This window comes from Trypanosoma melophagium (genome assembly GCF_022059095.1).
Source record: "Trypanosoma melophagium isolate St. Kilda chromosome Unknown ctg32segment0, whole genome shotgun sequence".
In the NCBI taxonomy this organism is placed as follows: domain Eukaryota; phylum Euglenozoa; class Kinetoplastea; order Trypanosomatida; family Trypanosomatidae; genus Trypanosoma; species Trypanosoma melophagium.
This window is the reverse complement of record NW_027125166.1, coordinates 84498-96584: the sequence shown is the minus strand read 5'-3', so window position 1 is coordinate 96584 and position 12087 is coordinate 84498. Positions and strand designations below refer to the sequence as shown.

The window sequence follows — 12087 nt, the reverse complement described above, 5'->3', positions numbered from 1 at the left end:
ACATTTTTTTCTTAGTTATATGTGTATGTTGTAAAAAAGAATAACCTTCGCCTTTCTTCACCTATGAAAGAGAAAAGAAGGAACAAGAGAAAACAGTGCATTTTAACTCTACTACTAGTAACCCCATATCATATAAAAATACAAACAATAAATTGAAATTGTCCCAGATATTTATTTATTAAAGAATCCTAAAAATTGACGAAAAGGAAGTGCTGAGAAGCCCTTTTAACCCGCCTCCCGCTCGGGGCGGAGAGGGTTGGGTTGGTTGGGCCTTTCAGAAACTTACTATTGACACGCTGTTAGGAATGAAACCAAGTAAAAATATTCCTAATAGTTAAACCCATAAAAGATGTAAAAGTCAGCAAGACTCGATCATTCGTATCGCAAGCTGAGAAAAAAAAAGGAAAAGAAATTGTTAACATTATTTGTGTTTTTCTTTTTTCTTTTATCATAACTATTCTTGTTATAATGTTTTTTTGTGTTTGTTTGAATCCTCTCTTTCTTTCGTTTTTTTTTTTTACCTTGTATCAAACGATGTAGTGTTTTTTCTTACTTCTTCAATTTGTGTATTTATATATACATACATCAAATGACTCGGGATCCATTTCTTGGGGCTCTATTGAGGGAAATATCTACTCCAAATCTCTGGGTGATAGTCACTTTTGCAATTGGAGCGGTTTCATTTTATATTTTTCTTAAAAAACGCAAAAGACATCAAGGACCACCACGAAGACGAGAAGGTTCTCAGAGCACAAAAATAATTTCATCCTCGGTATGGAGTAGAATTCATAATGACCTAAAGGGCAACGGTGTGTGTATTTCCTGGGAGGTTCTTACTGAGAATGGTGAATGGAGGGATGATGGGAAAAGAGCCCTCGAAACACTTGCCACCCATATGGATGTTTATTTGATGTGTCAAATTAAAAATGTAGAGGAGAAGAAAAAAATTCTTTTAATGGTGGCAGATATCAATAGACTAGTACGACACCAAATTCTTTTCTGTGAAACAGGAAAAGGCTATGAAGCATTTTCTCGACAAATTAAACCAGTCTTGGTAATCTTGCACGACGAACCATTAGCTTCTTTTTTGAGCGATGTTCTTCCTGACGTTGTACTTGTGGGTGGAAAATCTTCCAAAACTACCGTTACCTCCGTAGCTAGTGTTGGAGAATTGTTATCATAGAAAGCGAAAGGAATCATTCCTTTCCTTTTTTTTTAAACGGCTCTATGAATCCCACCCATTCAGTAGTGTAAAAGAGAAAAGAATTCCAACTCAGTTTATCATACTATTGATTATTGATTGTAAAAACTGTTTAGAATCCGTATATTTTGTTATACTCATATTTCTTCTTCCGTTTTTATCCTTTTATTATTATTATTATTATTATTATTATTATTATTATTATTATTATTATTATTATTATTATTATTATTATTATTATTATTATTCTTTGCCTAATAATAATTTTTTTTAGGGTTATCTAGGTCAATGTCGGATGAACGTATTCTTCTAGTAACCGGAATTCCTACAAAACTTTGTTCTGGAGAAGAGCTCTACAAGGTGTTTGGAAGTTATGGTGCAATTCAACAGCTCCGTATAGGGAGTGATAGCTGTACAAAAGGTTGTGCCATTGTTGTATATGAATTGTGTGAATCAGCATCTGCTGCCCTCGAGGCATTGAATGACTTTAAAGTTGATAAAGATAGATTCCTGAGAGTCTCTGTATATGACGAAGTAAGAGACCGTAAAGCACTGGAGAGAAGAAAGAGGAGACGGGAGATGAGGGCGGAATATAAGCGGAATATAACGGGTGATTCTGTAGCTGAAGGTGAAGGTTAAATAAATTTTGAGCACTGACCACGATAACCCAGACGAAAAATGTTTATGTGTGTGTGTGTGTGTTTGTTTGTTTGTTTGTTTGTCCGTATATGATGAGTGAAGTGAAACTATACCGTTTCTACTAGTATTATTACTAGTGCTTATTATTATTATTATTATTATTATTATTATTATTATTATTATTATTATTATTATTATTATTATTATTATTATTATTATTATTATTATTTTCATAATCATTACTGTTGTAGGAGCATAATCTTTTTTTTTTCACCCTCATTCTCATGCTTTTTTTTTCCTTTTATTCGCTTCGTGGCACTTCTTTTTTGTTTCCCTAGTACAATGATAGGCGTTGTAATGTTTCTGGACTCTAGAGGGGATCTGGTACTCTCACGGAGTTTTCGTGGTGGTTACAGCGTTCGAAGACTTGCTGAAGAATTCCGTAATCAACTTATTTCTACCAAGATGGTAGATCGTAGTCCAATTAATATTATAGGTGATTTTTGCTATGTACACGTGGGATTTCAAGATTTATATCTGGTATTTGTATCTGATGGAAATGTTAACTGCTTTATTTGTCTTCAGTATGCATTACATCTTCTGGATATTTGTTATGCATACTTTGAAAATATTAACGAAGAGACTCTAAGAGATAACTTCATCGCATTACAAGAGATTATTGATGAAACCATGGATTATGGATATCCACAGACTACAGATTTTGGATTATTAAAATTGTTTATTGATGATAAGGGAGTTGATGTAGGTTTGATTAAAAAACCACAAGAATCTGGTCAAGTGACAAGCAGAATAACAGGAAAAATGCCTTGGCGAAGAGAGGGTCTTTGGTACCGTGCGAATGAATTATTTGTTGATGTGATTGAAGAATTAAATGTCTTAGTATCACAAACTGGAGAAGTTTTAGAAAATAGTGTAACAGGTCGTGTAACGGTTAAAAATTTTCTTTCTGGTATGCCCGAATGTCAGCTTATTTTGGGTGATGGAGGTCCCGTAGAAGATGCCTTTTTTCATCCATGTGTTCAACCTAGTACAGAACGAGTCATGAATTTTGTTCCAGTAGATGGAGTCTTTTCACTTATGCGGTATCGCGCTAGTTTAAATACGCAACCCCCATTAAAGATTCTGCACGTCCGAGTAAAGGAAGTATCAAAGACACGCACGGAAATTGAATTTGGGGTGAAGTGTGAAATACCTGATAAGATGCGTTGTAACGATGTGGAGATTCGCGTTCCATGCCCACACAACACAGCAAGTGTGAATGTGAATGTGGGAAAAGGGAGTGTAAAGTTTGACGGAGTTCAACATGCCATTATTTGGAATGTATCGACCGTCTCAGAGAAGGACGCGGAGATGTTGTTGGTTGCCGAGATTGTACTGCTTCCGCCTACACTTCCCACAGCGGAGAAGATATGGTCGCGGCCGCCCATCAAGGTTAGTTTCACTGTACCTTCGCATGCCCTTAGTGGGTTTCACGTGAAGGAACTGCGAGTGGAGGAGCCACAGCTTCGATATACACCCTCTAAGTGGATTCGTTACGCAACGACAACTGCTCAATATGAGTGGCGAATGTAGTATTAGAGTGATAGAGTGAGAGTGGGAGTAAGCAGTGAACGATGGAAAAACAAGAACGGAACAATTACTACTACTACTACTACTACTACTACTACTACTACTACTACTATATATTTCACGTATATATGTACTGTTTTTATTTTAACAGAGAAAATGTGCGTCCGTTATCAACTCTATGCTTGCCATTTATTAACTTTTTCTGGGGTGGGTATATGAATCCCCCTCTCTTCTACTTGATCCATATCTTTTTTTTCTTATATAATAGGAATTATCCTTTCTTCTACATTGGTTATTATTATTATTATTATTATTATTATTATTATTATTATTATTTTCTTTGCTTTTTTCCTTGTCCCCAATATATTTTCTCTTACCCTTCTCAGTAAGTCCAGACGGTAAAGTGTGTGTGTGTGGTGAGTGGGAAGTATGACGGCGAATAAAGAGTACATCAATCCTGCCGGACTTCGACTGGACGGTCGTCGGCCGCATGAGTCGCGGCGAATAACGTTGGAGTTTGGAAAAGTATTGGGCTGCGATGGCTGCTGCACCGTAACAACTGGACTCTCGTATGTCTGCGCCACAGTCTATGGACCCCGCGAGGTGACAAATAAGATGGAGAGTAAATACGATGAAACCATCATTACATGTGAGGTGGCTGTTGCCGCATTTGCGGGAGAACAAAGACGTGATCCGCAGCGAAAGTCAAGGATGGCAGAAGAAATAAGTGCAGCTGTGGTGGAAGTAGCCCGATCGGTGGTTTTACTTTCGCAGTATCCTAATTCACAGATTCATATTTGTGTTGAGGTTTTACGACAGGATGGGAGTGATAAGGCTGCTTGTATTAACGCAGCTTGTTTGGCTTTAGTAGATGCAAGTGTTGCTATGCGGGATATTGTCTACGCCCAAACTGTAGGGTCAATTGATGGTGTTGATGTTGTCGATCTCACAACGGAGGAGCTTCGTTCGCAATGCACATCCTTATGCATTGCTGTGAAGGGACATGATACTTCCAGCATTGTATGGATGGAATCTAACAGTCGTGTTACACCAGATACTATTATTCGACTTGTAACAATGGCGCAGAAATCTGCTCAAGGGGTTTTTGCAACTTCACTTCGAACTCCTTTGGAGGAACACGCAGCAAGAATTCTCAAGCTGCAAGGTAAGTTAGTTAACAACGAGTAACGTTTACACTCATACATATACATATACATTATTATTATTATTATGATGATGTTGGTGGAATGCAGATAGGCGTCTCTTTCTCTGCATATCTATATATCCATATATCTGTGTAAGTTTGTGTCTAGATAACTGTAATATGTGTTTCTGTGTGTGTATGGGAGTGAGTCTATGTGTTTTTTTTGTTTTCAACTCTAAGAAATATTATTTAACTCTTTTTTTCTTTTTTCTTGTTTCCTTCCTCTTTTTCGTTCTCTTTTCTCCATATATATATATATATATCTGTTATTTCTTTTCTTCTTTTCAAGTAATAAAGGGAGGGAACACACCAAATAAGAAGAGGAACAGAAAAAGAAAAAGAAGAAAAGTGAAAGATGATGGGCACTGATGAGCCAAGCGCAAAGCGTCCGCGCCGTGAGACGGCTCCAGCCATAACGTTCCCGTATGAATTGGACACTTTTCAAAAGGAAAGTATCGATGCCCTTGAGGATGGCGACAGTGTTCTTGTTTCCGCCCATACTTCTGCTGGTAAGACAACAGTGGCGCTCTACGCTATTGCCAAGGCATTACGGGAGAAGAAACGTGTCATTTACACTTCTCCTATTAAGGCTCTCAGTAATCAGAAATTCAGAGAGTTTTCTGAGAAGTTTGACTCTGTTGGTCTCATGACAGGGGATACCACCATTAAGGCGGATTCCGATTGTCTTGTAATGACAACAGAGATTCTACGCAGTATGTTATATAGAGGAACTGAGATGCTCCGTGAAGTGGGTTGTGTGGTCTTTGATGAGGTACACTATATGCGAGATAAATCACGTGGTGTGGTGTGGGAAGAGACGATTAGTTTACTTCCTGAAGGATGTCAATACGTATTTCTCTCTGCGACGATTCCAAACGCACGGGAATTTGCCGATTGGGTGGAAAGTATTCATCCTGGCACCAAAGTCCATGTTATCCACACCGATTACCGCCCTGTTCCACTACAACACTATCTTTATCCAAGTGGGGCCGATGGTATTTTCCTCATCGTAGACGAGAAGAGTAAATTCCGTGAGGATAACTTTAGACGGGCCATGTCTTCCATGGGCGCGGTGAATGGAGGAACATCGGAGGAAGGGGCAGGAGGGAATGCAGAGGCGGGAAAGAGTGGTGGTGGGGCACTCACAAGGGGAAAACAAAAATCAACAAGGAAAGGACCACAACCTATTATGGAAATTATTAAACTCGCAATGGATCATAATATGTATCCTATTATTGTCTTTTCATTTGCCAAAGCGGAATGTGAGCGTAACGCGTTGGCACTTTCCAAACTTAATTTTAACAATACAGAGGAAGATGCACTTGTTACAGAGGTCTTTAATAACGCAATGGAGTGCCTGGCTGAGGAAGATAGAAAACTCCCAGCCATTGAACATTTACTTCCATTATTAAAACGTGGTGTTGGTATTCACCATTCGGGACTTTTACCCATATTAAAAGAAGTGGTAGAAATTCTCTTTCAAGCAGGTCTTGTAAAGGTTCTTTTTTCAACTGAAACCTTTTCAATGGGACTTAACATGCCAGCGAGAACGGTTGTATTCACTTCCGTAAAGAAGTTTGATGGTGAAACTAATCGCTATTTAACAGGTGGAGAATATATTCAAATGTCAGGACGAGCTGGACGTCGTGGATTGGATCGTGTAGGTGTTGTTATTGCGATGGTGGATGAAGCAGTGGAGCCGGAGACTCTCAAACAACTCACCGGTGGTGGCGCAGATGTACTTAACAGTAGTTTTCACCTTACATACAACATGGTACTCAATCTTCTACGCGTGGAGGATGTTGATCCAGAGTTTATGATGCGACGCAGTTTTGCACAATTCCAGCGATTACGCAATCGACCAGCACTGGAGAAGCGAGAAGAGGAATTAAAGAAAGAAATTGCGTCTATTCATGTGGAACATGAGGAGGTATTTCGCCAGTACACTCTCTGTGAAGAACTTCTCGCAAAGCGACGAAAGGAGCAAGAATGTTTTTTGAAACAACCTGTTTATCTTAAAAAATTTACACACGCCGGTCGACTTTTGCGTATTCGACGTGCCGCCGATGGTGTAGATTTTAATTGGGGTATTTGTAGAGCCTTTCATGCTAAAGCATCCGATGCTAATAACCAAGACCCTTCTGCCCATTCTGTGGAAGTCTCTGTTATTTGCCGTAAAGCCGATCCATCACAACCCACATTACTGGTCCCCTGTCATGTTACGGCGTACACCACAAGTGAGGCTGATTTATATACAGTGACATTTGATTTTGCAGATATTGACAAAGTGGCCCGTTTTCGAGTAAATCTTCCTGCAGATCCAGATACGGAATCTGGGCGGGCGCAAATGGTACAAACACTTGCGAAACTTCACCGACAGTACGGGGATGAAGTTCCACTGCTTACAAGTGAGGAAATGGGGGTGAATGACCCCAAATATGCAAAACTGGAAACACAGATAGAGAGACTAGAGGCACAGTTAAAAGGGAATGAATTGGTTCAAAACCCTACAAAGGAATTGGAAGAGTCCTTTAAAACCTTTAAAAAACGTGACGCCTTAGAAAAAGAGTTAAATGATGTTAGAGAAGAATTAAATCAAGTGACGAGGGCTATTTTCTCTGAAGAATTAAAACAAATGATGCGTGTACTTCGGCGAATGGATTATATTGACAAGGATAATATCATTTTACGGAAAGCACGAGTGGCGTGTGAAATTACTACAACAGATGAGAATGAACTTCTTCTTACAGAACTCCTTTTTAAGGGCGTACTAAATTCAATGGAAACTGAAATGATTGTCGCACTTATGTCTTGCTTGGTAAATCAACACCGTACTCCAGATAATTTCTCACTACCAGAAGAGTTTCAACAACCATTGAAAGAATTAAATGAAATTGTGAATCGTATAGCAACCGTAAGTCTTGAAAGCGGCATTAAACAAGAGGGTACAAGTGTTGAAAAAACCATGCCTTCATTAATGGAAGTTACATACTTGTGGGCAAAAGGGGCTAGTTTCGCAGAAATTCTGACAAAAACAGATGCATATGAGGGAGATATTGTGCGAATGATGCGACGTCTTGAAGAACAGCTGCGGCAGATGGCTGGAGCCGCACGTTCTCCTGCTATTGGAAGTATTGAGTTACATGATAAGTTCCTCAAGGGTATTCAACTGATTAAGAGAGACATTGTCTTTGCATCCTCGCTTTACCTGTAAATAAGGACTGACCAGGGTTTTCTTTTACTGTAGAAAACGGTGTTTCATCCTTTGTGTTTGTTTTTAAAGACAATTTGAGTCGTATAAAAAAAAAAAAAAATAAATTTTTTTTTCTTATTAAATCATATTGTACCTACTAGCTTATAAATATTACTGTATCTTTTGCAAAAAAAAAAAAAAAAAAATAATTTTTCTTCTTTTCTTTCTGTGTCCTTTACGCAATGTTTTCTTTTTTCCCTATTTTTCTTCTTGTTTTATTTCGAATTTATTCTAAATAATAACATAATAAAATAATAATAAATACTATTTAAAAAGTTAAATTGGGGGATGCTGCGGGGTTGTACGTGTTTCCTTAGCAAACGAAATCACCCCTTTGTTGATGCTGTGAAGGTGCTTCTCTCTAGTGGGGCTGGTGGCGATGGAGCGAGTGTGATGTCACATGAGCATGGAAATGAGTTCGCCGGTCCTGGTGGTGGAAATGGTGGAAATGGCGGTAGTGTAATGCTGCGATGTAATAGGAAGTTTACGGATTTATCACATATTAAGGCTATGGGTAATCAGATTAGTGCCTCCGCTGGTAGTGTGGGTTATGCACGTACGGCACATGGTAAAAGAGGAAAGGATTTAGTGTTGGAAGTTCCTGTAGGCACAGAGGTAGTAGATGTGGACACTAATGAAGTTGTATATGATGTGGATGAGGATGGTGTGGAATTGTTATTACTTGAGGGAGGTCAGGGTGGAAAAGGTAATGCGGCTTTTGCAAATAAATGGCATCATTCCCCTACAGAATCAACACGTGGATTACCAGGGAATACAATGTTAGTTCAATTTGAATTAAAAACCATTGCTGATATCGGATTAATAGGATATCCAAACGCTGGTAAATCATCTTTGCTTTCTGCCATTAGTACAAGTAAACCCATGATTGCCCCCTATGTTTTTACTACTATGCGTCCTTATGTGGGTATGATTCATGATCTCTATGGTAATACATGCCGTGTGGCAGATTTGCCTGGAATAATTGAAGGCGCATACGAAAATCGAGGTTTGGGTCATCAATTTCTCCGTCATGTTGAACGTACACAATCCTTGGCTTATGTTGTAGATATGAGTACATCCTACACCCCTTCCGATGCGACAAGAATGCCTGAACCATGGGAAGTCGTGGAAACATTACAAAAAGAGTTGGAATATTACCTTCCAGGTCTAAGCAGCAGGGCGGCGATGATATTCGCCAACAAGATGGATGTCCACAGAGATGAGAAGGGGGTATTATTAACAGATAAACTGAAGGAACTAGAAAGGCGTGTGTGTCTCCCGGTGTTCCCCATCTCCGCCGCCCTCGGCATTGCACTCGGCAGTTCACACCCGCAGGCCGCACTCACACCCGCACTGAATTTCATGTGTGAAGAAGTGTTTCGCAAGAAACATCGACAGGCGGAGGTGCGGCGGGCACAGCAGCGCACAGAGGCTTTTGCACTCGAGAAGACATTTCGCGCGAAGCATGCAGGTGTGTTTGCGCCCGCAGAGAGATTCACAAACAATAATAATGATAATGATAGTAATAATAATAATGAGGGCGGTCTCTCACTCGTGGATCAGCAACTCGGTCCATTTGGCTGTAGTGGATTGGGTGATGACTTTGATGGCTATCAGCAAGCCACCGCCCGTGGAAGACTGCACGATTATCGTGATTTGACAATGAAGGGAAAGTACTGGTCACTCACACGGCGAAATGGGGAGAAGGTGGGTGGTGAAAAGTGGAAGTGATATATAAATATACGGCTTTAAGAGATTTATTATTGTTATTCTCTTATTCTCCCTTATTAGTTGCCATTCTTCTTCTTGTTGCTATTGTTGTTCTTGTCGTTGTTGGTATTGAGTGTGTGATGTCGTTGATTTCCTTCTTTTTTTTTTCTTCTTTGCTGTTGTTTCTCCTGGTTTAATTCTTGATTTGGTTGCCTCTGAGAGGGAATCCTGTTATCACATATATGTCAATTCATTCAATACCTGTAGTGTCTTTTTCTTTTTTCGTACTCTCGCTGTATTGGTATCTGTCTACATTATCTGTGCTTCGCAGAAGGATAGATGTGATATATATTCCGTTTTTTTTTTCTTCCTTTTCTTTTTCTTTTTTTTTATTCCCCTTTAATTGAAACATCATGGGCATCTCGCTTTACACGAACAAAGGGAGAACGGGTAGAGTTACAATAGCGAAGTCATAAAGAAGGCGTGAAGCAAAAAAAAAAAAAAAAACACCTGGGTGAAGCAGAGGATATCTGCAAAACAAGGATAACACAGAAATTAAAAAGAAAAACAACCGAGGAAGTTAACACTCCTCACGGGTCTAAGTAAGAATAAATTACTACATCTTCTTCACTAAAAAACAGAAAAAGAAGAGAGGGATAAACATCAATCTAAAAAGAGCACAACTAACAAAAAAAAAAAAAAAAGAGCGGGGTGAAAAAAGAAAGAAAACAAGGGAATACATCGCTGAATCCCACTCACACAAGACATAGAAGATAGGTGATAGCTAAAAGATAACAACGTAACGAGTGTGGAAACAAGTAGGCGGAAATAATAATAATAATAATAATAATAATAATAATAATAATAATAATAATAGTAATAATAACAATAGTAATAATGAGTAAACGTGAACGCGAGGGAACACTAGACAAGAGACGTTGTCTGGCCTTTGTACGGCGGCTGTGGGATTTGGATGAACTCCGCATGTTCCACCACCCCGTGAGTTCTGCCGAACTGCCTGATTATCACACAATTGTGCGTTGTCCCATTGATTTATCGACGATACGCCGTAATATTGAGGCTGACATGTACACGGCAGACGCCGATGTGCAGAACGCCGTGGCGCAGATGATTGCTAATGCACTGGAGTATAATAAGAAGGGAACGGCGTGGCACAGACAGGCCCTGTCGTTTAGAAAGATGTATTTAGATCTCGCCCGGCAGTCCGGACTTGCGATTGATGTGGATGATGCGTACATCCCATCGCGGGCATTTAAGGACGATGAGTCAACCCTGCGCAAGGCGGAAAAGCGTAATGAGGAGAATCTCGGCAGTGTGCTGAAGGAACTGGAGGCGGAGAAGGAAGTTCCGTTGGAGGAACTTATCGCTAAATACAAGCGGGTGGGAAACACCAATGGTGATGACAAGGCCGATAGCAAGAGTGATAGTGATAGCGATGATGAAGAGGATGAGGATGAGGAAGAGGAAGGAGAGGAGGAGGAAACTGATGATGAAGAGGATGAGGATGAGGATGATGATGATGATGATGATGATGATGATGAAAGTTCGTGATATTTCGGACTGAGTTATTAACGAATGAATGGGTCCTATATACAGAAGTGAAACAAAAAACGAAAGAAAAAAAAGAAGTAAGAAGATGAGAATATGTGTGTGTCTTTTACACAGTCTGTTGTTTCCTCTCTTTCTGTTTTTTCCCTTATAATCCCTCAGGTGTATTCTTTATTATTTTCGAGTCTTTTCTGTGTATATTACCGTTATTGGCTCTCTGTGTTTTTTTCTTCTTTTTCTTCTTTTATTTCTACTAATGGGGCAAACCTATAAGAGAAAGCCGCTATATATATATATATATATATTTCTTTTAGACCTGTCTGCTGTGATGGTTTCCCTCTTCACACTCTACACTATTGTACTGGGACTGTTTGAATTGCCTACAGTCGTCTTATTGCTAGCGTACGATAGACCAGTACATGAGGTTACTCCCTGGTTTGATAGTGTGGCCCCACTAGAACGGCGGTCCTATGCCTACATGTACGCATCTGTTCTTATACTACTGATGATATCTAGATTCTTATCGGCGTACTTGCCAAGACATCTTTTATTGCAGATTCACAATGCCATACTGCATGCACTAGAGATTCCACTCTATTTCTCACTCTTTTCACTAAAACAAAATCCCATATCTCCACCATGTTATGTCCTTTTGGCTTTTATGGTGGGGAATTGCATCTTGTTTGGTTTTCATGCGTTTACGGTACTTAAACTTAGGACCAAGACTTCTATAGATGAAAAGAAGAAGAATAAGTAAATCCCTCTTTTTTTATTGTTATGGCTGTGCGTAAACATATACATTTATTATTATTATTATTATTATTATTATTATTATTATTATTATTATTATTATTATTATTATTATGCGTCTGTGTTTTCTGGTGACTTGGTTGCCTACGAGTTCTTTCTTGATGTGGCCTT

At 39.2% G+C, this 12087-nt stretch overlaps 8 protein-coding genes across 8 annotated transcripts; all 8 read left to right on the top strand.

The window, feature by feature from the left end:
* Nucleotides 1-589: 589 nt before the first annotated feature.
* On the top strand, nt 590-1183 carry LSM04_000711 (uncharacterized protein; the record flags this gene model as incomplete). The annotated part of the gene is made up of 1 exon (XM_067334829.1): nt 590-1183. One exon carries the CDS (start codon nt 590-592, stop codon nt 1181-1183), a length of 594 nt encoding a protein of 197 aa, XP_067189155.1.
* A 306-nt stretch (nt 1184-1489) lies between these two features.
* LSM04_002875 (RNA recognition motif domain) lies at nt 1490-1840 on the top strand (the record flags this gene model as incomplete). Its single annotated transcript, XM_067334828.1, has 1 exon — nt 1490-1840. The coding sequence occupies one exon, from the start codon at nt 1490-1492 to the stop codon at nt 1838-1840; it is 351 nt and encodes a 116-aa protein (XP_067189182.1).
* Nucleotides 1841-2182: 342 nt separating this feature from the next.
* Nucleotides 2183-3433, top strand: LSM04_000576 (Mu homology domain; the record flags this gene model as incomplete). Its single annotated transcript, XM_067334827.1, has 1 exon — nt 2183-3433. One exon carries the CDS (start codon nt 2183-2185, stop codon nt 3431-3433), a length of 1251 nt encoding a protein of 416 aa, XP_067189153.1.
* Nucleotides 3434-3859: 426 nt separating this feature from the next.
* Nucleotides 3860-4618, top strand: LSM04_004607 (Exoribonuclease; the record flags this gene model as incomplete). Its single annotated transcript, XM_067334826.1, has 1 exon — nt 3860-4618. One exon carries the CDS (start codon nt 3860-3862, stop codon nt 4616-4618), a length of 759 nt encoding a protein of 252 aa, XP_067189204.1.
* A 371-nt stretch (nt 4619-4989) lies between these two features.
* On the top strand, nt 4990-7848 carry LSM04_000192 (DEAD/DEAH box helicase domain; the record flags this gene model as incomplete). Its single annotated transcript, XM_067334825.1, has 1 exon — nt 4990-7848. One exon carries the CDS (start codon nt 4990-4992, stop codon nt 7846-7848), a length of 2859 nt encoding a protein of 952 aa, XP_067189152.1.
* Nucleotides 7849-8175: 327 nt separating this feature from the next.
* On the top strand, nt 8176-9618 carry LSM04_002740 (GTP binding domain; the record flags this gene model as incomplete). Its single annotated transcript, XM_067334824.1, has 1 exon — nt 8176-9618. The coding sequence occupies one exon, from the start codon at nt 8176-8178 to the stop codon at nt 9616-9618; it is 1443 nt and encodes a 480-aa protein (XP_067189180.1).
* An 876-nt stretch (nt 9619-10494) lies between these two features.
* LSM04_002930 (Bromodomain) lies at nt 10495-11169 on the top strand (the record flags this gene model as incomplete). Its single annotated transcript, XM_067334823.1, has 1 exon — nt 10495-11169. The coding sequence occupies one exon, from the start codon at nt 10495-10497 to the stop codon at nt 11167-11169; it is 675 nt and encodes a 224-aa protein (XP_067189184.1).
* Nucleotides 11170-11494: 325 nt separating this feature from the next.
* Nucleotides 11495-11923, top strand: LSM04_002426 (uncharacterized protein; the record flags this gene model as incomplete). The annotated part of the gene is made up of 1 exon (XM_067334822.1): nt 11495-11923. The coding sequence occupies one exon, from the start codon at nt 11495-11497 to the stop codon at nt 11921-11923; it is 429 nt and encodes a 142-aa protein (XP_067189173.1).
* Nucleotides 11924-12087: the final 164 nt, after the last annotated feature.